Source organism: Engystomops pustulosus, chromosome 1 (genome assembly GCF_040894005.1).
Source record: "Engystomops pustulosus chromosome 1, aEngPut4.maternal, whole genome shotgun sequence".
Taxonomy (NCBI): Eukaryota; Metazoa; Chordata; class Amphibia; order Anura; family Leptodactylidae; genus Engystomops; species Engystomops pustulosus.
This window is the reverse complement of record NC_092411.1, coordinates 265,109,324-265,134,814: the sequence shown is the minus strand read 5'-3', so window position 1 is coordinate 265,134,814 and position 25,491 is coordinate 265,109,324. Positions and strand designations below refer to the sequence as shown.

At 42.0% G+C, this 25,491-nt stretch overlaps 1 protein-coding gene across 2 annotated transcripts in view; it reads left to right on the top strand.

Annotated features, from left to right (window-relative positions):
* The first annotated feature begins 779 nt into the window (after positions 1-779).
* Positions 780-25,491, top strand: part of LOC140112844 (uncharacterized) — a 35,641-nt gene continuing 10,929 nt past the window's right edge. The window contains exons 1-4 of one of the 2 annotated variants that reach the window (XM_072132611.1): positions 780-907; positions 7,302-7,348; positions 7,808-7,882; positions 19,954-19,986. In XM_072132611.1, coding sequence (XP_071988712.1) covers positions 7,324-7,348; positions 7,808-7,882; positions 19,954-19,986 — 133 coding nt within the window. In that variant the 5' untranslated portion in view covers positions 780-907; positions 7,302-7,323. The remainder of the gene's footprint in view (positions 908-7,301; positions 7,349-7,807; positions 7,883-19,953; positions 19,987-25,491) is intronic. The other variant, XM_072132612.1, reaches the window with a different exon arrangement.

Sequence of the window (25,491 nt, the reverse complement as noted above, 5' to 3'; positions counted from 1 at the left end):
TGCTGGGCATTATAATAATGGGGGCAATCTGCTAGGCATTATAATAATGGAGGCACTCTGTTGGACATTTTATTAATGGGGGCACTCTGCTAGATATTTTATTAATGGGGACACTCTGCTCAGCATTTTAATAATGTGAGAACTCTGCTGGGCATTATAATAATGGGGACACTCTGCTGGGCATTTTAATAATGTGAGCACTCTGCTGGGCATTATAATAATGGGGGCACTCTCCTGGACATTATAATAATGGAGTCACTCTGCTGTACATTATAAAAATGGAGGATTTCTTCTAGGCATTATAAAAATGGGGGAGCTCTGCCAGACATTTTATTAGTGGGGGCACTCTGCTGGACAATATAACTGAGGAAATCTGCTGGGCATTATAATGATGGGTGCACTCTGCTGGACATTTTATTGGTGGGGGAACTCTGCTGGATGATTTATTAATTGGAGGGGCTGCTGTGGACATTTCATTCATGACGGGAGACCACTGGGCATTTCATTCAAGAATAACGGCTGCAACCTAGGCTTATATTCGAGTCAATACTTTTTCAGTTTTTTGTGATAAAATTAGGTACCTCGGCTCAGGTCGGCTTATACTCGAGTATATACGGTGGTTGTGATGAAGTCAGCTTCACCGCAACTTTTAAAGAATTTGAGGACTGAAGTATTTGCCTCCAGACTTAAGCTGTTCACGTGCTCCGGCCAAATCTATGCAAATTATCTGGAGGTTTCTCTGTAATATTTACTGTACTTCCTTAACCTAACATATAAGTAGAGGGGGAGTTCTTAGATTGCAGGACTCGCTGTAGTAGATGCACAGGGCTCAGGCTAATGTAGCGTATAGCAGGTGAAGGCTTACAATACACCCAGAGGATTATAGGACCTTGGGGGATAAATCATTGTAAGTCCACTTTTCTCTATTTCTTTACTGCTCCTGCTGTTATTTGTTGCCTCTTTATAGATGGAATATGTTTTATTCATGAATTACACTTTAGGATTTATAAAGTATCTACAATGTTGGAGTAAATGTAATAACATAAGTGTCTGATAAATTGTATTTACAATTATTTTTATTGTAAAGATCACAACTATAAGGTGTGTTTAAATCCAGAGAAATGTGCGTTTTTTTTAGCATTTCTGCAGTTTTATAAGAAAAAGTATATTACTATGAAGCTACGTATCTCATCAGTTCTCACAATGTTTCAAGTGCATTAAGCCCCAATAAATGTATGTGACTATAAGTGAAACAATGGGGGAGGTTTATCATAAGTCTCTTAGAGCAGAACTGTTCTAGTTAGCAATGGCAACCAATCAGAGCTCAGCTTTCATTTTCCCACAGATGTTTATCAAATAAAAGCTGAGCTCTGATTGGTTTCCATGGGCAACTAGAACAGTTTTGATAAATCGCCCCCTATGATTGTAAGCCCAGGCCAGGTCCTTCCACTTGTTCCACATGTAGTTTTGTATTTGTTCTTGTCCTAATGTCATATATGTGAAGCGCTTACTGATTGTACCGCACCATGGAATTAGTGGATATAAATATACAGTAATAACAAGAATACAACAAACAACAACATACATCTAATGGCACAGGAATACTACACACAGTGATGTCACAGTACAGGGATAGTATACACTGTGATGTCACAGTACAGGGATAATACACACAGTGATGTCACAGTACAGGGATAATACACACAGTGATGTCACAGTACAGGGATAATACACACAGTGATGTCACAGTACAGAGATAATACACACAGTGTTGTTACAGGAATAATACACACAGTGATGTCACAGTACAGGAATAATACACACAGTAATGTCACAGTACAGGGATAATACACACAGTGATGTCACAGTACAGGGATAATACACACAGTGATGTCACAGTACAGGGATAATACACACAGTGATGTTACAGTACAGGGATAATGCACACAGTGATGTCACAGTATTGGGATAATATACACAGTGATGTCACAGTACAGGGATAATACACACAGTGATGTCACAGTATTGGGATAATATACACAGTGATGTCACAGTACAGGAATAATACACACAGTGATGTCACAGTACAGGGATAATACACACAGTGATGCCACAGTACAGGGATAATACACACAGTGATGTCACAGTACAGGGATAATACACACAGTGATGTCACAGTACAGAGATAATACACACAGAGATGTCACAGTACAGGGATAATACACACAGTGATGTCACAATACAGGGATAATACACACAGTGATGTCATAGTACAGGGATAATACACACAGTGATGTCACAGTACAGGGATAATACACACAGTGATGTAATTATAGTATGTGCTATATGTCAGTACTTATGTTAAACATACATTATTAGACAATTGCTATGTTATACATAATACATGGCCTGAGAGAGTGATGCATGACAGAAAAATTTGGCTAAGATAAAGCATGATCACGTTAATTTTTAACAACATGATTCTTTGGCAACCAGAGACCCTAGAAGTGCTGTTCACAGATCACACTTGCGTTTGGCACTTTAAAGGAAACCTACCACTTGAAGTGGCAGGTTTCTGATGGAAATACCGGGCACCAGCTCAGGGTGAGCTGGTGCCGGAGCTTATTTTTGTTAGTGTTTTAAACCGCGGTATCGCGGTTTAAAACACTTTTTAAACTTTATAGCCGGCGCAGGGAGGTAGTAGGTTTCCTTTAAGTCCCTTTTACATTATGAAATAGCATACATTTTAACAGAATTGTATCGGAAGGCAAAGTTCTGTACATTGACGTCAATGGAGAGCGGAAAGTGAACAGAGACACAAGTGTGAACTGAGCCTAAGGGACATTACTCTGTGTGGCTTGTCTATGGTTGAGTAATAGGGGGCACCAGGCATTATTTGGCAGATGAAGGATCTGTCATGTGAGAAACATATGAACCTTATAAACCCTGGTAGACTTTAATGGGATCCATCATGTTCTGCTGTACATGTTCTGTTGTATTGTGATCACACTCATCGTCTCCTACTGTGTGCCTCCGGCAGAGGATTCATTGTTTACTTACTGTGAATAAACACGATCCCGGGTCATGTGATGTCACACAGGTGCATGACGTGTTATTAGACTTTAGCAGACCCGATAGTCGGCTGCTGGTTCAGCAGCCTGACCTGTACATATTGCCACCCGAATGATTGGCCAGGGGAATAATAACCCCTCATCCCCATGGCACGTCTCTGGTGCGTCAATTTGCTGGATCGGCCACCAGTTGAGAGAATATGTCAGGTGGCCGAACCCCGAACCTGACCATTGAGTCCACTCATCTCTACTCGTTATATATCACACAGGTCCGAGTACTCTCTGTGATATAACGAGCTGTGCACCTGTGTGACATCACATGACCAGGGATATAACGAGACGTGCACCTGTGTGACATCACATGACCAGGGATATAACGAGACGTGCACCTGTGTGACATCACATGACCAGGGATATAACGAGACGTGCACCTGTGTGACATCACATGACCAGGGATATAACGAGCCGTGCACCTGTGTGACATCGCATGACCAGGGATATAACGAGCCGTGCACCTGTGTGACATCGCATGACCAGGGATATAACGAGCCGTGCACCTGTGTGACACCACATGACCAGGGATATAACGAGCCGTGCACCTGTGTGACATCGCATGACCAGGGATATAACGAGCCGTGCACCTGTGTGACATGACATGACCAGGGATATAACGAGCCGTGCACCTGTGTGACATGACATGACCAGGGATATAACGAGCCGTGCACCTGTGTGACATCACATGACCAGGAATATAACAAGCTGTGCACCTGTGTGACATCACATGACCAGGAATATAATGAGCCTTGCGTCTGTGTAACATCACATGACCAGGGATATAACAAGCTGTGCACCTGTGTGACATCACATGACCAGGAATATAATGAGCCATGCACGTCAGCCATACGGTTGAAAAAAGACACTTGTCCATCTAGTTCAACCAAGGAAGGGAAGGAATTGGATGAGGAAGGAATTTAGGGGAAACAATTCTATATAACATAACAATCAATGTTATTTAGGTGTAAAAAGGCATCTAGACCCTTCATGAAGCTATCCGCTGTCCCTGCTGTGACCAGCGCCTGAGGCAGGCTATTCCACAGATTGACCGTTCTCATAGTAAAAAAGCCCTGTCGCCTCCGGTGATTAAACCTTGTTTTCTCCAGATGGAGACAGTGCCCCCTCGTCTTTTGATTTGATTTAATCTGGAACAACTTTCCACCACATCTTTTGTGTGGATCATTCATATAAAAATATGGTGAACAGAACTGCCAGCTTTCAGTTTAACAATTTAATGACTTTCAAAGGTCCTGGAAGCATTTATTTGCAGAAAGGATAGAGGAAAACAACAGGGTAAGAGGCTGGATTTAACCCTAAATCTGGCCAAACACCCAATTGATGTTCTCAATGATTTTGTATGTAGTTGACCATCCCCTCTGTGTCTGACATTGACTACTGATTGCATCATATAGAGAAATTCCACAATGTATGAGTTTGGCAGTGGCCCAAGTGAATAGAAATAGAAGTGGTGAGCCATGATTTAGCGATTGTAAATGTTGCGCTTAGAAAGACAGTTATGTGCAGTCTAGGGTCATTCCAGGTCATGGTCACCAACTCTAATAACAAGGAGACAGGAGTAAGGGAAAATCAGGTTGCAAATATCAGACTGAAATTATGAAACTATGGGGCACTACAACAAAATATGATGGAATGTTCCCCCCCATGCCACACTGATGAATGTAGGATCAGAAGACGGAATCTCTAAGTAGAACCTTGTACCTTGCTTCTTCTTGAAGATGTGATCAGGTCTGCATAGAGATGGGATATTTCCCCTTTGGGAGCAGACGACCAGGATAGCAGTGGTGGAAATTTCCGGAGCTGGTGACTGGTTGCTTCACACTATTACTGACATTGCTATGTTTGTGTAATGTTAATCCATAAGAGGTCACACACCAGCTAGGAATTTGTTTAGTTATAGGCTGGATGATTAGGATTTTCTTTGTTTTAAATTTTTTTTTTTTTTTTAATATAACGGTTTATATTAGTTTGGTCAGTATATTTAACATGTAAAAAAAAAGATACAAAAATTCCTTCCTGTTCTCTAGTCACAGTCAAGAAACATTTTAGAAATCACTGCTCCAGTGTGTATTCATAGTATCACCATTTCTGCAGTCTATATATTAAGGTTATACAGTCGAATTTACAGGAAATCTACCACCATGATGAAGGATTGTAAACCAAGCACACTGACATACTGGTGTGTGTCCCCTTTGGCAGGATCTGCTGCCAAAGGGGACTTGTAGTGGCAGGTTTCTGATGGAAATACCGGGCACCAGCTCAGGGTGAGCTGGTGCCGGAGCTTATTTTCGTTAGTGTTTTAAACCGCGGTATCGCGGTTTAAAACACTTTTTAAACTTTATAGCCGGCGCAGGCAGGTACATGCTCGGCGCTTACCATGCGCGCGGCTCTCATTCACTTCCTATGTAGACCTAGCTGCTGTGACTCAATGCTCCCCCCTCCCCTTTCCATGGACTTCTATGTAATCTGACACCTTTAGCTTCAGTCTAGCAAGACAGAATTCAGCTGAAATTTTCGAGCATTTTCGGATAAGATGTATAACAATCTTTTAAGTGTCGACTTTTATTGATTTAAACAAAGTTTGTTAAAAAGTTTCAATTTATACCATCGTAAAAAGCTTTATTATTCCAATTCACAGAAATAATAAAATACAAAAATATACCTAAACAGAAGCCAGATCACAATTTGTGAGAGTCTATAATGTACCAGGAGATTCTCCATGCCCTTATATGTGCTTGTGTATGACATTTGTTTGCATCAGGACCCCCCCCCCCCCCCACTCCATGTTTCCCGATACCAAATTAATATATTGTTAATTTCCTGGTTTATTGTTTGCACTGGATCTGGGAGGGTTTTACCCTTGTAAATAAATAAATATTCCTTTGCGAGAAGCATACAATCTCTGGCACCTCCTCAGGAATGTAGTATTTCCAGTCTTGTTGGTCATGTAACATTACATCAAGTTTACTTTCATGAAATTCTTGTACTTTATCAGCATTTTCTTTCTTTTGCTTGGATTTTTTAAAACCAAAAAATATTACAGGAAGTTGCATTGTGTACTCACCTGCTTGGAGTAGTCAGCAGCTAGTGTAGGAGATATATCCAAACCCAGTGTAACATTAAACTGATTGGGTGACTTGTGAAGACATTCCCTGGGTTTCACATTTTGGACCCTGGGTCAGGATTAGGGGTAGTGGACCCACTGTACCACCATGGACGATGCTGAGACTAAGTGGCACCTGGTTTTCATCTGAGCCCGCCGCAAAGTGGGTTGGACTTGCTGTGGCGTGGTACCACCAGGTTGCTCCACGATTTTGTCCACAATGGCGGCCAAGGCAAAATCATGAGGCAGAGATAGAGTCGTGAACAGGCAGGAGGTCAGGACAGGCAGCATGGGATCAGAGTCGGGGACGTAAGAGAAGGTCAGGTCAGATAGCACAGGAGCCAAGTCAAGAACAGAACTGGGGTCACAACGGGAATTCAGCAGACAATCACAAGGCATAGGGACAAAGGCACAACGATCCAGCAGGGGTCATAGGAAGAGGCTGGCTATTTAACAGGTCAGGTCAGAGGTTGGCGAGTTCCAATTAGCAGCACACTGGACCTTTAAATTTTACAGAGCCGGTACTCGCACTCCCTAGAAGGCGGGGACGTGCACGCCTAGTCACAGGAGCCGCCGCTGGAGCACAGAGGGGTAACTGAGACTGCAACAGGCACGGAGGGGTGCACATAGGCACACAGGTGCGCCTGCAACTTGAGACTGCAATAATTCTTTTACAAAAAGGCCTGACACTCAACATTCACAGATTCTTAATTTATTCCCTATTTTTAATGAGAACTGGTATAAAAACATTTATGATACTCTTCCATAGTAACCTGGCTACAGAAAGCCTCCACTAGGGGGAGCTCTTTGCATAGGAATTTATACAGTCTCCAGTAAACTCAATTTTGCATTGAGCTCCTCCTAGTGGCAACCACATGAAAATGATTTTCTCTACCTGCCTATATGGTAGGTACACCACTAGACATATGTATGCTGGAGGTGGCAACTGCTTTACAGAGGTTAGAATAATCAGACTCATGTTGATCTCTGTGCCAATATTTTTCATGAAATGATATAGCACAGTTTGTCTTATGTTATTTTTTTTTCGTCCTTAGATAACTTGATCATAACCTACAAATGGCTACATGGGACAATGTCGATAGTAAGTATGGATCATCATAACTCCCGTAGAATGAATGCAGAGAGCTGACAACCTGCGCTGCCACCATTGCCATCTCAGTACTTGCTAAGAGTAGACACATGTATAAGTGTGTATAAGTACTATGAGGGCCAAGGTAGCAGTCACATACTGGCCCTAGAGTCTAAGGGGGCCCTAAAGTACTTTTTCCATTTAAAGGGAACCTATCAGCTCCCATTTCACCCACAAGTGAAGAAAGAATTACAGTATATAGAGATTTTTGTTAAGCTTTCCAGCTTCCAAGTCTTTACTGGCATCATGTCTATCTCAGCAGTAAGAGAGGCAGCCCTCATTCATATGTTTTGTTTTTACACAATTGACCAGTTTTTCATTGCCGACGGGCAGATTCTCTATATATATTGATGTGATGCCATGAAATTCTGTAAACCAAGTGATATTAGTATCTACTCTATATGATTACAGTGGCCAATTTGACAACCATCTTAATGCAAAACCATCTGTACCTCAATGGTGATAATGGGCCACCATCTCCTCCAGGTGAGATCTACAAATCATGTGGCTAGTCTATCCTAGTGAAGAGCAAGTTTATAATATACAGAAAGTAGTATCATTCCCTGTTATATCCTTAACTTTCCTATTGGCTTGACATGTCCTTAAGGGCCCCAGCTCTTATTTCCCAACTCAAAAGCCTCTCCCTCAGCTAAATCAGTTTCCTACACTGTACTGACAAGATGCAACCACATCCAAATAGCACTGTCTAGAGTTGGGAATCTGTTCCTTCTAGAATAGAAATACTGGTTTGGCTTTAATCTCACATCATGTCCTTAGGCTTCTTGAAACTCATGCTTGATATTAAGGGACCTGCCTTACAAGGGAGCTAAGAGGCAATGTTTTCCTAATCCCATCCTGGAAAACATATTGCATATTCCCCAAAGTCTCCACACACCTGCTAGGCGGCCTTCATTGGCAAAATCTTCGTAAGAGCTCTTACTTCTCGAACCTGGGCCCCACACAGGCAGATTTCATACCCCTTCTCCCACATCCCAAGGTGAACATTACATTTTACCATCATGAGCTTTGTGATATACATATCAATGTATTGCACTCTAAAAAGTTATTCTGTAACTTGTCAGATGTATTGAGTCCATGCATTAGATCTCACCACTCTGAACTTAAGTAATATTAAATACGACATTCACGTACAGTGTAATGTTCCCTGGATAACAACTGTGTCCCACACTGTGTTCCTAAATAATATATACCTCTCACACCATCAGCGATTGCGCCTTTTCCGCCTCATCACATGTATAAATATACAATAGCAATTGCAACCTTAATTATTATTATTAGAGATGAGCGAACATACTCGTCCGAGCTTGATGCTCGATCGAGCATTAGTGTACTCGTAACTGCTCGTTGCTCGGACGAGTATTTCGCCCGCTCGAGAAAATGGCAGCTCCCGCCGTTTTGCTTTTTGGCGGCCAGAAACAGAGCCAATCACAAGCCAGGAGACTCTGCACTCCACCCAGCATGACGTGGTACCCTTACACGTAGATAGCAGTGGTTGGCTGGCCAGATCAGGTGACCCTGGGATAGACTAGCCGCTGCCCGCGCTGCTCGGATCATTCTCTGTCTGGATGCCGCTAGGGAGAGAGCTGCTGCTGGTCAGGGAAAGCGTTAGGGTGTTCTATTAGCTTACTGTTAGGCAGGAGTGATTCTAAAAGAACCCAACAGCCCTTCTTAGGGCTACAATAACGTTATAATTTTTTTATTTTTTTATTTGCAGCTAGTACCATATTGTGAGGAATTAGCAGGGGGACTTGCTACCGTTGTGTTTAGCTCTTAGTGACACACATATCCACCTCAAACACCAAAGTGGGAAAATTTATTAGGGGTTTGAGTAGAATTAGGCACAGTCTGCCAGTTTCTTTTTATTTTACGTTTATTGTTTTAATAACTCAGTGTCATCTCATCTGGCATAGTAGTGTGCTGTAATACTTGGCTAGAAAATAGCCATAGGAGAATACAAACGGCTTAATTACGCCTACAGTAGCGTTATATATATTTGTTTTCTGGTTGATCTGCTGGTGGCTGTAGTTGTTGCAGTGCATCTACTAGTAAATTGTGAGCAATTTGGAGTCAGACTTGCGACCACTGTGTTTTAGTGACGCACATATCCATCGCAAAGACCGAAGTGGGAAAATTTATTAGGGCCCGGGGTTGTATTTCAATTAGGCACAGTCTGCCATTTCCTTTTTTATTTTACGTTTATTTTTTTCATAACTCAGCGTCATCTCATCTGGCATAGTAGTGTGCTGTAATACTTGGCTAGAAAATAGCCATAGGAGAATACAAACGGCTTAATTACGCCTACAGTAGCGTTATATATATTTGATTTCTGGTTGATCTGCTGGTGGCTGTAGTTGTTGCAGTGCATCTACTAGTAAATTGTGAGCAATTTGGAGTCAGACTTGCGACCACTGTGTTTTAGTGACGCACATATCCATCGCAAAGACCGAAGTGGGAAAATTTATTAGGGCCCGGGGTTGTATTTCAATTAGGCACAGTCTGCCATTTCCTTTTTTATTTTACGTTTATTTTTTTCATAACTCAGCGTCATCTCATCTGGCATAGTAGTGTGCTGTAATACTTGGCTAGAAAATAGCCATAGGAGAATACAAACGGCTTAATTACGCCTACAGTAGCGTTATATATATTTGATTTCTGGTTGATCTGCTGGTGGCTGTAGTTGTTGCAGTGCATCTACTAGTAAATTGTGAGCAATTTGGAGTCAGACTTGCGACCACTGTGTTTTAGTGACGCACATATCCATCGCAAAGACCGAAGTGGGAAAATTTATTAGGGCCCGGGGTTGTATTTCAATTAGGCACAGTCTGCCATTTCCTTTTTTATTTTACGTTTATTTTTTTCATAACTCAGCGTCATCTCATCTGGCATAGTAGTGTGCTGTAATACTTGGCTAGAAAATAGCCATAGGAGAATACAAACGGCTTAATTACGCCTACAGTAGCGTTATATATATTTGATTTCTGGTTGATCTGCTGGTGGCTGTAGTTGTTGCAGTGCATCTACTAGTAAATTGTGAGCAATTTGGAGTCAGACTTGCGACCACTGTGTTTTAGTGACGCACATATCCATCGCAAAGACCGAAGTGGGAAAATTTATTAGGGCCCGGGGTTGTATTTCAATTAGGCACAGTCTGCCATTTCCTTTTTTATTTTACGTTTATTTTTTTCATAACTCAGCGTCATCTCATCTGGCATAGCAGTGTGCTTTCATACTTGGCTATAAAATAGCCATAGCAATAGGATAGCATCGTTTGGTTTTAAAAACTAAAAAACACAAAAAAAAACAAAAAAAAAAAAAAAAAGTTAAAAAAAAAATTCAAGTTATAACTCTCATTTTCAAAATGTTTAACCCGAGGACTAGGGGTAGAGGACGAGGGCGGGGACGTGGGCGTCCAACTACTGCAGGGGTCAGAGGCCGTGGTCCTGGGCGGGGTGAGACACCACCTGCTTATGAGGGAGCAGGGGAACGCCGCAGAGCTACACTCCCTAGGTTCATGTCTGAAGTTACTGGGAATCGTGGTAGAGCACTGTTGAGGCCAGAACAGTGCGAACAGGTGATGTCGTGGATTGCCGACAATGCTTCGAGCAATTTGTCCACCAGTCAGTCTTCCACGCAGTCCACCCATGTCACCGAAATCGGCACTCCTCCAGCTCCTGCACCTCAGCCTCCTCCCCCCCAGTCTGCCCCCTCCCAGCAAAATTTGCCATTTGAACCGGCATACTCTGAGGAACTGTTTTCTGGACCATTCCCACAGTCACAAACCACTTGTCCGGTTGCTGATGAGCAATTTTCCGATGCCCAGGTTTTCCACCAGTCGCAGTCTGTGGGTGATGATGACCTTGTTGACGTACTGGAAGAAGTGTGTAAAGAGGTGTCCGACGATGAGGAGACACGGTTGTCAGACAGTGGGGAAGTTGTTGTCAGGGCAGGAAGTCCGAGGGGGGAGCAGACTGAGGGATCGGAGGATGATGAGGTGACAGACCCAAGCTGGGTTGAGAGGCCGGGTGAACACAGTGCTTCTGAGACGGAGGAGAGTCCTCGACCAGAACAGGTTGGAAGAGGCAGTGGTGGGGCCAGACGGAGAGGCAGGGCCAGAGCTGGTGCATCAGCGCCAAATGTGTCAACTAGTGAAGCTCCCGTGGCAAGGGCTCCTGCGGCGAGGGCTAGATTTTCAGAAGTCTGGAGGTTCTTTAAGGAAATACCGGATGACCGACGGACTGTGGTGTGCCACATTTGCCAAACCAGGATCAGCAGGGGTTCCACCACTACTAGCTTAACTACCACCAGTATGCGCAGGCATATGAATGCTAAACACCCCACTCAGTGGCAACAAGCGCGTTCACCTCCGGCCGTGCACACCACTGCTCCTTCCCCTGTGTCAGCTGATAGTCAGCCCCCTGCCCAGGACCCTGCCACAAAAACCCCATCGTCGCCTCCACGATCCTCCACAGCATCCACCAGCGTTCAGCTCTCCATACCCCAGACGCAGGAGCGGAAACGCAAATATAGTGCAACCCACCCGCACGCCCAAGCCCTTAATGTGCACATCTCCAGATTGCTAAGCCTGGAGATGCTGCCCTATAGGCTAGTAGAGACCGAGGCCTTTCGCAGCCTCATGGCGGCGGCCGCCCCTCGGTATTCGGTCCCCAGCCGCCACTACTTTTCCCGATGTGCCGTCCCAGCCCTGCACCAGCACGTGTCAGACAACATAATCCGTGCCCTGACCAACGCCGTTTCTGACAAGGTCCACCTGACCACGGACACGTGGACGAGTGCTGCCGGGCAGGGCCACTATATATCTCTGACGGCACATTGGGTTAACTTGGTGGAGGCTGGGACCGAGTGTGACCCTGCGGCTGGTCATATACTGCCGACGCCGAGGATTGCGGGGCCTACCTCGGTCCAGGTGTTTGAGGCCTACTATGCCTCCTCCTCCTCCCACCCCTCCTCCACCTCCTCCTCCGAACGACCATCGGTGGGCATGGCGCCATCAGTCGGTAGCTCTAGGCACAGCAGCAGTGCCGTCGCTAAGCGACAGCAGGCGGTGCTCAAACTGCTGAGCCTAGGCGATAAAAGGCACACCGCCCAAGAGCTATTACAGGGCATTCCACATCAAACTTGTTAACTTTGTCGCCACCCTGCTGTGTAATCCACAAAATATACTGGCAAACTTTTATCATTTACCGATATTATTTCAGCGCTTCTTGCGCATCTGTTTACATTCCCCTCACCCGCCATATCCCAAACTTATAAGAACGCTACTACACTTGATCTTATACAAAAGGTTCTTAGAAGTGCTGTTTGGGGAGTAGCCTAGAGACAGGGGCTTGGATTGGCGAAAGCTTGCCTGGCAGCGGAGCGCCAGCTCCATGCCAAGGTCCAACTAACATAGTTTTAACTGCAGCACCTTTAATCTACTACTAGTTCACTGCCTCCATACATGGTCCCCTTATCAAACGAGCTGTGTCAGGCAGAATTTTGGGTTGTTTTCATGGCTTCCATGTTAACTTTGTCGCCACCCTGCTGTGTAATCCACAAAATATACTGGCAAACTTTTATCATGTACCGATATTATTTGAGCGCTTCTTGCTCACCTCCTTTGGTTCCTCTCTGCCACCCATTGGTTTGAAGCCTGAGTCCATTTAGGGTATGTTGCCATGACACTCTCTAGCCTGCCGCTGCTGCCGCTGCCTCTGCATGCCATCCCCTATAGTGTCAGGGTCAATTATTGGATGTTTTAGATGCTATCTAGCCTCATTCGGTCACTCTGTCATGGCCATGCTGTTGCCCATAATTTTGGCATAATGGTGCGATTAAGCAGCCTCAGAGGCATCCATGCATGCTGCCCCTGCTGTTTCCTGTCCATTTCCGTGGTGTTTCCATCCTTTTCTGAGGTTCCCAGGTGTTTGGCCAAGCTTCCCTGTGCAGAGCCTTGGTCCCCTTGAAAAATGCTCGAGTCTCCCATTGACTTCAATGGGGCTCGTTACTCGAAACGAGCACTCGAGCATCGGGAAAAGTTCGTCTCGAATAACGAGTACCCGAGCATTTTAGTGCTCGCTCATCTCTAATTATTATGTATATATTTTTTTTCTTAGCCACAATCATGTAACATACTAGATGGACTTGAACTTAAAGGTTTATATTTTGATCCGTAGCAACAGAACATTTCTTACTCCATTATTATATATGTGTACCAGGGTTGGCTCCAGGTTTCAGTGGGCCCCTGGGTGACAGAGCCTCAGTGGACCTCTTTGCGGTGGCATTAGTGGCATTAAAAATTCCAAAACTAAAACAGTCTCTGCTTCCCTAAAATATCCCCTGGTTTATTATCTCAAACACCCCCATCATGGTTATTTTATATACAGCCCCCTCATGGTTATTTTATATACAGCCCCCTCATGATTATTTTATATACAGCCCCCTCATGGTTATTTTATATACAGCCCCCTCATGGTTATTTTATATATAGCCCCCTCATGGTTATTTTATATATAGCCCCTCATGGTTATTTTATATACAGCCCCCTCATGGTTATTTTATATACGACCCCCATCATGGTTATTTTATATACAGCCCCCTCATGGTTATTTTATATATAGCCCCCTCATGGTTATTTTATATATAGCCCCTCATGGTTATTTTATATACAGCCCCCTCATGGTTATTTTATATACGACCCCCATCATGGTTATTTTATATACAGCCCCCTCATGGCTATTTTATATACAGCCCCTCATGGTTATTTTATATACAGCCCCCTCATGGTTATTTTATATACAGCCCGCTCATGGCTATTTTATATACAGCCCCCTCATGGTTATTTTATATATAGCCCCCTCATGGTTATTTTATATACAGCTCCCTCATGGTTATTTTATATATAGCCCCCTCATGGTTATTTTATATATAGCCCCCTCATGGTTATTTTATACACAGCCCCCTCATGGATATTTTATATACAGCCCCCCTAATGATTATTTTATATACAGATCCCCCCATGGTTATTTTACATACAGCCCCCTCATGTTATTTTATATACAGCCCCCTCATGGTTATTTTATATACAGCCCCCTCATGGTTATTTCATATACAGACCCCTCATGGTTATTTTATATACAGCCCCCTCATGGTTATTTTATATACAGCCCCCTCATGGTTATTTTATATACAGCCCTCTCATGGTTATTTTATATACAGACCCCTCATGGTTATTTCATATACAGACCCCTCATGGTTATTTTATATACAGCCCTCTCATGGTTATTTTATACACAGCCCCCTCATGGTTATTTTATACACAGCCTCCTCATGGTTATTTTATATACACAGCCCCCTCATGGTTATTTTATATACAGCTCCCTCATGGTTATTTTATATATAGCCCCCTCATGGTTATTTTATATACAGCTCCCTCATGGTTATTTTATATATAGCCCCCTCATGGTTATTTTATACACAGCCCCCTCATGGTTATTTTATATACAGCCCCCCTCATGGTTATTTTATATACAGCCCCCTCATGGTTATTTTATATACATCCCCCTCATGGTTATTTTATATACAGACCCCTCATGGTTATTTTATATACAGACCCCTCATGGTTATTATATATACAGCCCCCTCATGGTTATTTTATATACAGCCCCCTCATGCTTATTTTATATACAGTCCCCTCATGGTTATTTTATATGAAGTCCCCTCATGGTTATTTTATATACAGCCCCCTCATGGTTATTTTATATACAGCCCCCATCATGGTTATTTTATATACAGCCCCCTCATGGTTATTTTATATACAGCCCCCTCATGGTTATTTTATATACAACTCCCTCATGGTTATTTTATATACAGCCCCTCATGGTTATTTTATATACAGTCTGCTCATGGTTATTTTATATACAGCCCCCTCATGGTTATTTTATGTACAGTCCCCTCAAGCTTATTTTATACACAGCCCCCTCATGGTTATTTTATATACAGCCCCCTCATGGTTATTTTATATACAGCCCCCTCATGGTTATTTTATATACAGTCCCCTCATGGTTATTTTATATACAGTCCCCCTCATGGTTATTTTATATACAGCCCGCTCATGGTTATTTTATATACAGCCCCCTCATGGTTATTTTATATACAGCCCCCTCATGGTTATTTTATATACAGCCTCCTCATGGTTATTTTATATACAGCCCCCTCATGGTTATTTTATATACAGCCCCCTCATGGTTATTTTATATACAGCCTCCTCATGGTTATTTTATATACAGCCCCCTCATGGTTATTTTATATACAGCCCCCTCATGGTTATTTTATATACAGCCCCCTCATGGTTATTTTATATATAGCCCCCTCAGGGTTATTTTATATACACCCCCTCATGGTTATTTTATATACAGCCCGCTCATGGTTATTTTATATACAGCCCCCTCAGGGTTATTTTATATACAGTCCCCTCATGGTTATTTTATATACAGCCCCCTCAGGGTTATTTTATATACAGCCCCCTCATGGTTATTTTATATACAGTCCCCTCATGGTTATTTTATATACAGTCCCCCTCATGGTTATTTTATATACAGTCCCCTCATGGTTATTTTATATACAGTCCCCCTCATGGTTATTTTATATACAGCCCGCTCATGGTTATTTTATATACAGCCCCCTCATGGTTATTTTATATACAGCCCCCTCATGGTTATTTTATATACAGCCTCCTCATGGTTATTTTATATACAGCCCCCTCATGGTTATTTTATATACAGCCCCCTCATGGTTATTTTATATACAGCCTCCTCATGGTTATTTTATATACAGCCCCCTCATGGTTATTTTATATACAGCCCCCTCATGGTTATTTTATATACAGCCCCCTCATGGTTATTTTATATATAGCCCCCTCAGGGTTATTTTATATACACCCCCTCATGGTTATTTTATATACAGCCCGCTCATGATTATTTTATATACAGCCCCCTCAGGGTTATTTTATATACAGCCCGCTCATGGTTATTTTATATACAGCCCCCTCAGGGTTATTTTATATACAGCCCCCTCATGGTTATTTTATATACAGCCCCCTCATGGTTATTTTATATACAGCCCCCTCATGGTTATTTTATATACAGTCCCCTCATGGTTATTTTATATACAGTCCCCCTCATGGTTATTTTATATACAGCCCGCTCTTGGTTATTTTATATACAGCCCCCTCATGGTTATTTTATATACAGCCCCCTCATGGTTATTTTATATACAGCCTCCTCATGGTTATTTTATATACAGCCCCCTCATGGTTATTTTATATACAGCCCCCTCATGGTTATTTTATATACAGCCTCCTCATGGTTATTTTATATACAGCCCCCTCATGGTTATTTTATATACAGTCCCCTCATGGTTATTTTATATACACCCCCTCATGGTTATTTTATATAAAGCCCGCTCATGGTTATTTTATATATAGCCCCCTCAGGGTTATTTTATATACACCCCCTCATGGTTATTTTATATACAGCCCGCTCATGGTTATTTTATATACAGCCCCCTCAGGGTTATTTTATATACAGCCCCCTCATGGTTATTTTATATACAGCCCCCTCATGGTTATTTTATACACAGCCTCCTCATGGTTATTTTATATACAGCCCCCTCAGGGTTATTTTATATACAGTCCCCTCATGGTTATTTTATATACAGTCCCCTCATGGTTATTTTATATACAGTCCCCCTCATGGTTATTTTATATAAAGCCCCCTCATGGTTATTTTATATACATCCCCCTCATGGTTATTTTATATACAGTCCCCCTCATGGTTATTTTATATACAGCCCCCTCATGGTTATTTTATATATAGCCCCCTCAGGGTTATTTTATATACAGTCCCCCTCATGGTTATTTTATATACAGCCCGCTCATGGTTATTTTATATACAGCCCCCTCAGGGTTATTTTATATACAGCCCCCTCATGGTTATTTTATATACAGCCCCCTCATGGTTATTTTATATACAGCCCCCTCATGGTTATTTTATATACAGCCCTCTCATGGTTATTTTATACACAGCCTCCTCATGGTTATTTTATATACAGCCCCCTCAGGGTTATTTTATATACAGCCCCCTCATGGTTATTTTATGTACAGCCCCCTCATGGTTATTTTATACACAGCCCCCTCATGGTTATTTTATACACAGCCCCCTCATGGTTATTTTATATACAGCCCCCTCATGGTTATTTTATGTACAGCCCCCTCATGGTTATTTTATATACAGCCCCCTCATGGTTATTTTATACACAGCCCCCTCATGGTTATTTTATACACAGCCCCCTCATGATTATTTTATATACAGCCCCCTCATGGTTATTTTATATACAGCCCCCTCATGGTTATTTTATATACAGCCCCCTCATGGTTATTTTATATACATCCCCCTCATGGTTATTTTATATACAGCCCCCTCATGGTTATTTTATATACAGCCCCCTCATGGTTATTTTATATATAGCCTCCTCATGGTTATTTTATGTACAGCCCCCTCATGGTTATTTTATACACAGCCCCCTCATGGTTATTTTATACACAGCCCCCTCATGATTATTTTATATACAGCCCCCTCATGGTTATTTTATATACAGCCCCCTCATGGTTATTTTATATACAGCCCCCTCATGGTTATTTTATATACATCCCCCTCATGGTTATTTTATATACAGCCCCCTCATGGTTATTTTATATACAGCCCCCTCATGGTTATTTTATATACAGCCCCCTCATGGTTATTTTATACACAGCCCCCTCATGGATATTTTATATACAGCCACCTCATGGTTATTTTATATACAGCCCTCATCATGGTTATTTTATATACAGCCCTCATCATGGTTATTTTATATACAGCCCTCATCATGGTTATTTTATATACAGCCCTCATCATGGTTATTTTATATACAGCCCCCATCATGGTTATTTTATGTACAGCCCCATCATGGTTATTTTATATATAGCCTCCTCATGGTTATTTTATGTACAGCCCCCTCATGGTTGTTTTATATACAGCCCCCTCATGGTTATTTTATACACAGCCTCCTCATGGTTATTTTATATACAGCCCCCATCATGGTTATTTTATGTACAGCCCCATCATGGTTATTTTATATACAGCCCCCTCATGGTTATTTTATATACAGCCCTCATCATGGTTATTTTATATACAGCCCTCATCATGGTTATTTTATATACAGCCCCCCTCATGGTTATTTTATATACAGCCCCCATCATGGTTATTTTATGTACAGCCCCATCATGGTTATTTTATATATAGCCTCCTCATGGTTATTTTATGTACAGCCCCCTCATGGTTATTTTATATACAGCCCCCTCATGGTTATTTTATATATAGCCGCCTCATGGTTATTTTATATACAGCCCTCATGGTTATTTTATATACAGCCCCCTCATGGTTATTTTATATATAGCCCCCTCATGGTTATTTTATATACAGCCCTCATGGTTATTTTATATACAGCCCTCCTCATGGTTATTTTATATACAACCCCCTCATGGTTATTTTATATACAGCCCTCATGGTTATTTTATATACAGCCCCCTCATGGTTATTTTATACAAAGCCCCCTCATGGTTATTTTATATACAGCCCCCTCATGGTTATTTTATATACAGCCCTCATGGTTATTTTATATACAGCCCCCTCATGGTTATTTTATATACAGCCCCCTCATGGTTATTTTATATACAGCCCCCTCATAGTTATTTTATATGAAGTCCCCTCATGGTTATTTTATACACAGCCTCCTCATGGTTATTTTATACATAGCCCCCTCATGGTTATTTTATATACAGCCCCATCATGGTTATTTTATATACAGCCCCATCATGGTTATTTTATATACAGCCCCCTCATAGTTATTTTATATGAAGTCTCCTCATGGTTATTTTATATACAGCCCCCTCATGGTTATTTTATATACAGCCCCCTCATGGTTATTTTATGTACAGCCTCCTCATGGTTATTTTATACACAGCCCCCTCATGGTTATTGTATATATAGCCCCCTCATGGTTATTTTATATACAGCCCCCTCATGGTTATTTTATATACAGCCCCCATCATGGTTATTTTATATACAGCCCCCCTCATGGTTATTTTATATACAGCCCCCTCATGGTTATTGTATATATAGCCCCCTCATGGTTATTTTATATACAGCCCCCTCATGGTTATTTTATATACAGCCCCCTCATGGTTATTTTATGTACAGCCCCCTAAACCCCTATGAATTCATTAGATACAGCCCTCTCACCCCATGGATTCCTTATGTACAGCCTTATGTGGGCCCCTCCAGCTGCTCTGGGCCCTAGCACTTGCCCAGGTATGCCCAGTGCTGACGCCGGCCATGATGTGTACTTCCAAATGTAAAATCCTGTAGAATGACCTCATGCAACATTCAAAATGTATTTCATAATTGGTTCTTGTCTTATTATTGTTGTGTTTATTGCAGCTCCAGGTTCATTAATAGATGCAGAAGAGGAATGTAAGTATCGGAACTTTCCATCAATTTCATTTCTTATCTGTCCTAAGCCTGTGTCTACTCATATTGAATCATTGACAGATGACTGTTTTATGTTCTTGGGCCTTGTGCAGCCTAACAATATGCTTCCATTTTTCTCAGTTTACAATCTTTTTGTTAGTTCAGAATATTATATACGGATAACAAAACAATAATAAACAGAGATTTATCAGAAGTGCCTGAGGTCAAACCATTCCAGTTGTTGCCCATGAAAACCAATCAGAGCTCACCATTAATTGTATAAACAACTGTGGGAAAATGCAAGCTGAGCTCTGATTGGTTTCCATAGGCTACTTGAAAAGTTGTGCTCTTTGACACTTCTGATAACTCTCCCCCACTGAGATTGTACTTGGAAAGTGTCATTAGGTGGGGCATCAGTGGCAGGTCATATCCATGACTGACTTCTTTCCTAACCAATTGTGTGAAAGTTTCTTTGTTTGAGAGAAAGGCCTCCACTTCATAAATATGTTCCGTTTTACCTATTTATGACCAATAAAGAAGTTTGTTACTTCTCCTGACTGATTATAAATTGGTGTGTCCCCATCCCACACTCCTTCACAACACAATCACGAATTAGCTATAGCAAAAAAAGCATTCTCAATATTGTGTAGGCACCAGACCCCCCACATCATAAATCATCTACTATGAGGGTTACATTTGAATAATAGAGACCTTCATTAAACAGCATTTTGTGTTTTCTTGTGTTATATTCTTCTAATATTTACATTTTTAAATGAAGTGTGACAAACATCCAAAAAATTAGGAATCAGGAGGGAGGCAAATACTTTTTCAACCCACTGTACTCTTAAAGCGTAAACATAATTTGGGATCATTTAGAATATTGTGTGTATGTGGGGGAGTGTTGTGAACATTATTTATTTATTACATTTATTATCTTATTAAAAAATTATGCTTGGTTTGTAAAGAAATAGGCTGCAATGCTTCCTCTTGTAGAGATCCCTATTCCAGCCTGTACAGTGTGTGTCATTAGGGATGACTGTGAGCTCACATCTTATCTCCCAGTATTTGTTTACACAGCTCTGAGCAGTGAGGATCAACCCTTTCACTTTCAGCTTGATGTTGATTACTATGAGCTCACATCTTATCTCCCAGTATTTGTTTACACAGCTCTGAGCAGTGAGGATCAACCCTTTCACTTTCCGCTTGATGTTGATGACTATGAGCTCACATCTTATATTCCAGTATTTGCTTACACAACTCTGAGCAGTGAGGATCAATCCCTTCACTTTCAGCTTGATGTTTAAAAATAATGCTACAGCCAGGGAGAGAGCAGAAAGGAGAATCTTGTCTTCAGCCTGGTAGATGAATCTGCCTTGACAATGGAGAAGTAACATGTTAATAAGGGGCACTTTGCAGTATGTCTCTTAACACACAAAACATAATTTCTTAATGAAGTATCTAAGAAAAATGTTGACAACCCCAGAACACACATTATAAAAATGTATCTCAAATGACAGTAACTCTTTAACAAAAATATGAACATATAGTATATATCCTTTTATATAGTATATTTTTTCTAATATAAGTGTCAGGCATGGTCTGCCTTTCCCCATTTAGTTTGCCTTGCCCTCAAGTTTGCCCTCAGTTAAGATGGTGGATGTTGTCTCAACCGGGTGCCATCTTACTTCCTGTTTGGTATATATTTCCTGTCCTGCTCAGTAGACATTGCTTGAGTATTGTGTATAGCTCCTGCTTGGACAGTCCTCTTGCTTGGAACTCCTTCTCCGGATTGTTCCTCCCTTCTGCTTGCTGAACTACTCCTCCCAGATTGTTCTCCTGGCTTTTGCAAGTTCTGATTACCTGCCTGTTGTAGTACTACTGTTTCCCAGTCTGCTCGCTGCACCTCCTGTGTCCACCCTTGGTGCTTCCAGTGTCCTGTCTAGTCCCTGCTATTGGATTCCAGCAATATATCACCAGTATCGTGACAGGATACTCAAGCCCTAAAGATGGAGTCCGCCGGGACTGGAAACTTGGAGGTTCATATTAAACAACTCCAAACTACTGTGACTAATATGCATACTGAGATGCAGACTTTCAAAAATGCATATGATGCCTTTAAAGGACAGTCCAATCACAACACCCAGGTTTATGGACAAGCAATTCAAGATCTACGCAATACTGTGCAGACGCTGTCTGATCGGATAGCCCATTTGGAGAATCAGACTACACCACAGATCCCAGCAGCTACAACAGTGCCTAAATTGCCACCATTCAGATTTGGTGGAGACCGCGACAAATTCCGGGGATTCCTCAACCAGTGTCGCTTATACTTTGCTGCAAATCCTACTCTGTTTCCTACGGACAAATCTAAAGTCTTGTGTATAATTATGTTGTTGACACATAAAGCCATCGCTTGGGCAAATCCATTAATTGAGACTGAAGATGCCCGGCTGAACAACTTAGAGTACTTCATCGATGCCATGAGTCAGATGTTTGATGACCCCAATCGTGCTGCCACAGCTGAAGCATCATTACTAGCCTTACGCCAGGGCAGACGCCCAGTCACTGAATATGCAATGGATTTCAAGAGGTGGGCTATCGACACTGATTGGAATGATGCAGCAAAATTATCTTTTTTCAGAAAAGGGCTATCTAGCTCCTTAAAAGATGAACTTGCTCGTGCAGAGGCCCCCGTAGAATTGGATGCCTTTATTAACCATTGCATTCGAATTGACACCCGACTGTCTGAACGAAGACAAGAGAGATGGGCTACCTGGAATCATGATATTAATCAACCTTCCTCTCTCCCTGTCTCTATCTCCAGGGAACCCCAAAGGAAAATTTCCCGGGAACCAGTGAGTGAGCCTATGCAAGTAGATTCCGTATCTCGAAGGGAAAGCAGTGACCGAAGGGAGCGTAGGCTGCGGGAGAACTTGTGCCTTTACTGTGGGAAGTCTGACCACTTCCTTATCAACTGCCCTAGCCGCCCACGGAAGTTTGTAGCAGCCCTTGCGGATCCTGACTTTTCTGAGGTGGAATCAACTGCTTCTGAAGCTGAATTACCTGAGAATACAGTAATCCATTCCATTTCTTCAGTGGCTCCTCATATTAAGAAAGAGAATAAAGACTCCCATTGTTTTCTGCGAATCAAGCTTCTGATTAATTCTCAGTGGATACCCACCTCTGCTATGGTGGATTCCGGAGCTAGTGGCAACTTCATGGACCTCTCTTTTGCTTTGAAGCATGGGGTAAAGTGTTGTAAAAAACTTTCACCCATGGTAATGGAGACTGTGGATGGTTCTCCACTGAGTTCAGGGCCAGTGGATCAAGAAACAGAGCCACTTGAAGTCATTATAACACCCCATCACCGTGAAGTTCTACCATTTCTATTGATTTCATCTCCACATTTTCCGGTTATCCTAGGTTTGCCCTGGTTACAGGCACAGAATCCTGTTATCAACTGGGAAACTAAGGAAGTATGTTTCCCAACAGGTGATTCTCCTCTGGCACACCAGTCTGAACAAAGTCGTGAGAAGTCAGTACAGGATGTCAAGACAAAAGAATTACCTCTTGTATACAAGGAATTTGCAGATGTCTGTGACAAACAAAATGCAGATAAACTCCCTCCACATCGACCATATGATTGCCCCATAGAGTTGCTTCCTGGTGCATCTATACCTTTTGGAAACATCTACCCTTTGGCAGGCCCAGAACTACAGGCCCTTAAGGACTATATAGAAGAGAATCGAGCTAAAGGGTTCATCCGTCCATCTTCCTCGCCAGCAGGGGCTCCCATATTCTTTGTAAAGAAAAAAGATGGCTCACTAAGACCGTGCATCGACTACCGTGAGCTAAATAAAATTACTATTAAAAACCGTTATCCTTTACCACTGATCCCCGAGCTTCTAGAGAGAGTACGACATGCTAAAATCTTCACCAAATTAGACCTACGTGGTGCCTATAATTTAGTCCGCATAAGACCCGGGGATGAATGGAAGACAGCTTTCAGATCACGTTATGGACACTTTGAATATCTCGTTATGCCCTTTGGCTTATGTAATGCCCCAGCCACCTTCCAACATCTTGTCAATGATATTTTCAGAGATCTTCTGGACCAGTTTGTAGTTATCTACCTAGACGATATCTTGATCTTTTCCAACACGGTGGAAGAACATCAACATCATGTGATGCTCATTTTAGAAAGATTAAGAAAAAATCATCTCTACATTAAGATTGAAAAATGTGAATTCCATCAGACTGAGATCCAATTCCTCGGCTACATAATTTCGCCTCACGGATTGCAGATGGACCCCAGCAAGATCAAAGCAATTATTGACTGGCCTACTCCTAAGAACTTGAAGGACGTACAACGTTTTATAGGTTTTGCCAATTTTTATAGACGTTTTATTAAAAATTTCTCAGAAGTAATCGCCCCTATCACACAGCTGACTAAGAAAAAGAACGTTTTTACATGGTCTTTTGAAGCACAGGAATCCTTTTCTCGGCTAAAATCCAAATTTACGACAGCTCCTATATTAGTTCATCCCGATCCAGAACTTGCTTTCATCATAGAAGTAGATGCTTCAGACTGCGCCATAGGAGCTATTCTGTCACAGAGAAGAGGAGAGAAAAGCTTATTGCACCCCTGTGCTTATTTTTCCCAACGCTTATCACCTGCTGAAAAGAATTATGATGTGGGGAACAAAGAATTGCTAGCCATCATTGCAGCCTTTAAGGAATGGAGACATCTTCTTCAGGGAGCCTCACAGCAAATAATAGTTCTGACTGACCACCGTAACTTGGAATTCATGAGATCTGCCAAGTGTTTGTCCCCTCGTCAAGCTCGTTGGAGTCTGTTTCTCAATCAATTTAATTTTGTGATCTCATATAGGCCTGGTTCCCGTAATGGTAAAGCTGATGCTTTGTCCAGAATATTCTCCAATGACTCTTCTACAGTTCCACCAAAGACCATCCTTCCTGAATCTAATTTTGTTGGAGTAATTCATAATAAAGACTTGCTTGAAGAAATACGAGTAGCCTATGACACCGACACTTTGTTATCTCGACCACCAGATGACTTACATTTAATGCTTAAAAACAAGATGTGGACTCATGGGCAACAGCTGTATGTACCCGAAACAGTAAGATTAAAGATTCTACAATTAGTCCACGATTCAAAATTAGCTGGTCACAGAGGAGTACAGAAGACCCAAGAATTCTTAGCCCGTTTCTTCTGGTGGCCCAGTTTTAAAGGGGATGTAAGAAAATATGTCAAGTCCTGTGATATTTGCGCCAGATGCAAGACACCACGTTCCTCACCCACAGGCTTATTACAGCCTTTGGCAGTCCCCTCTCGTCCCTGGGGTTCTATATCTATGGACTTCATTGTAGATCTACCCCCTTCTAAAGGTAAAGATACTATCCTGGTAGTAGTGGACCGGCTCACCAAAGCTGCACATTTCATTCCATGTACGGGTCTACCTTCTGCGAAACACACCGCTGATTTAG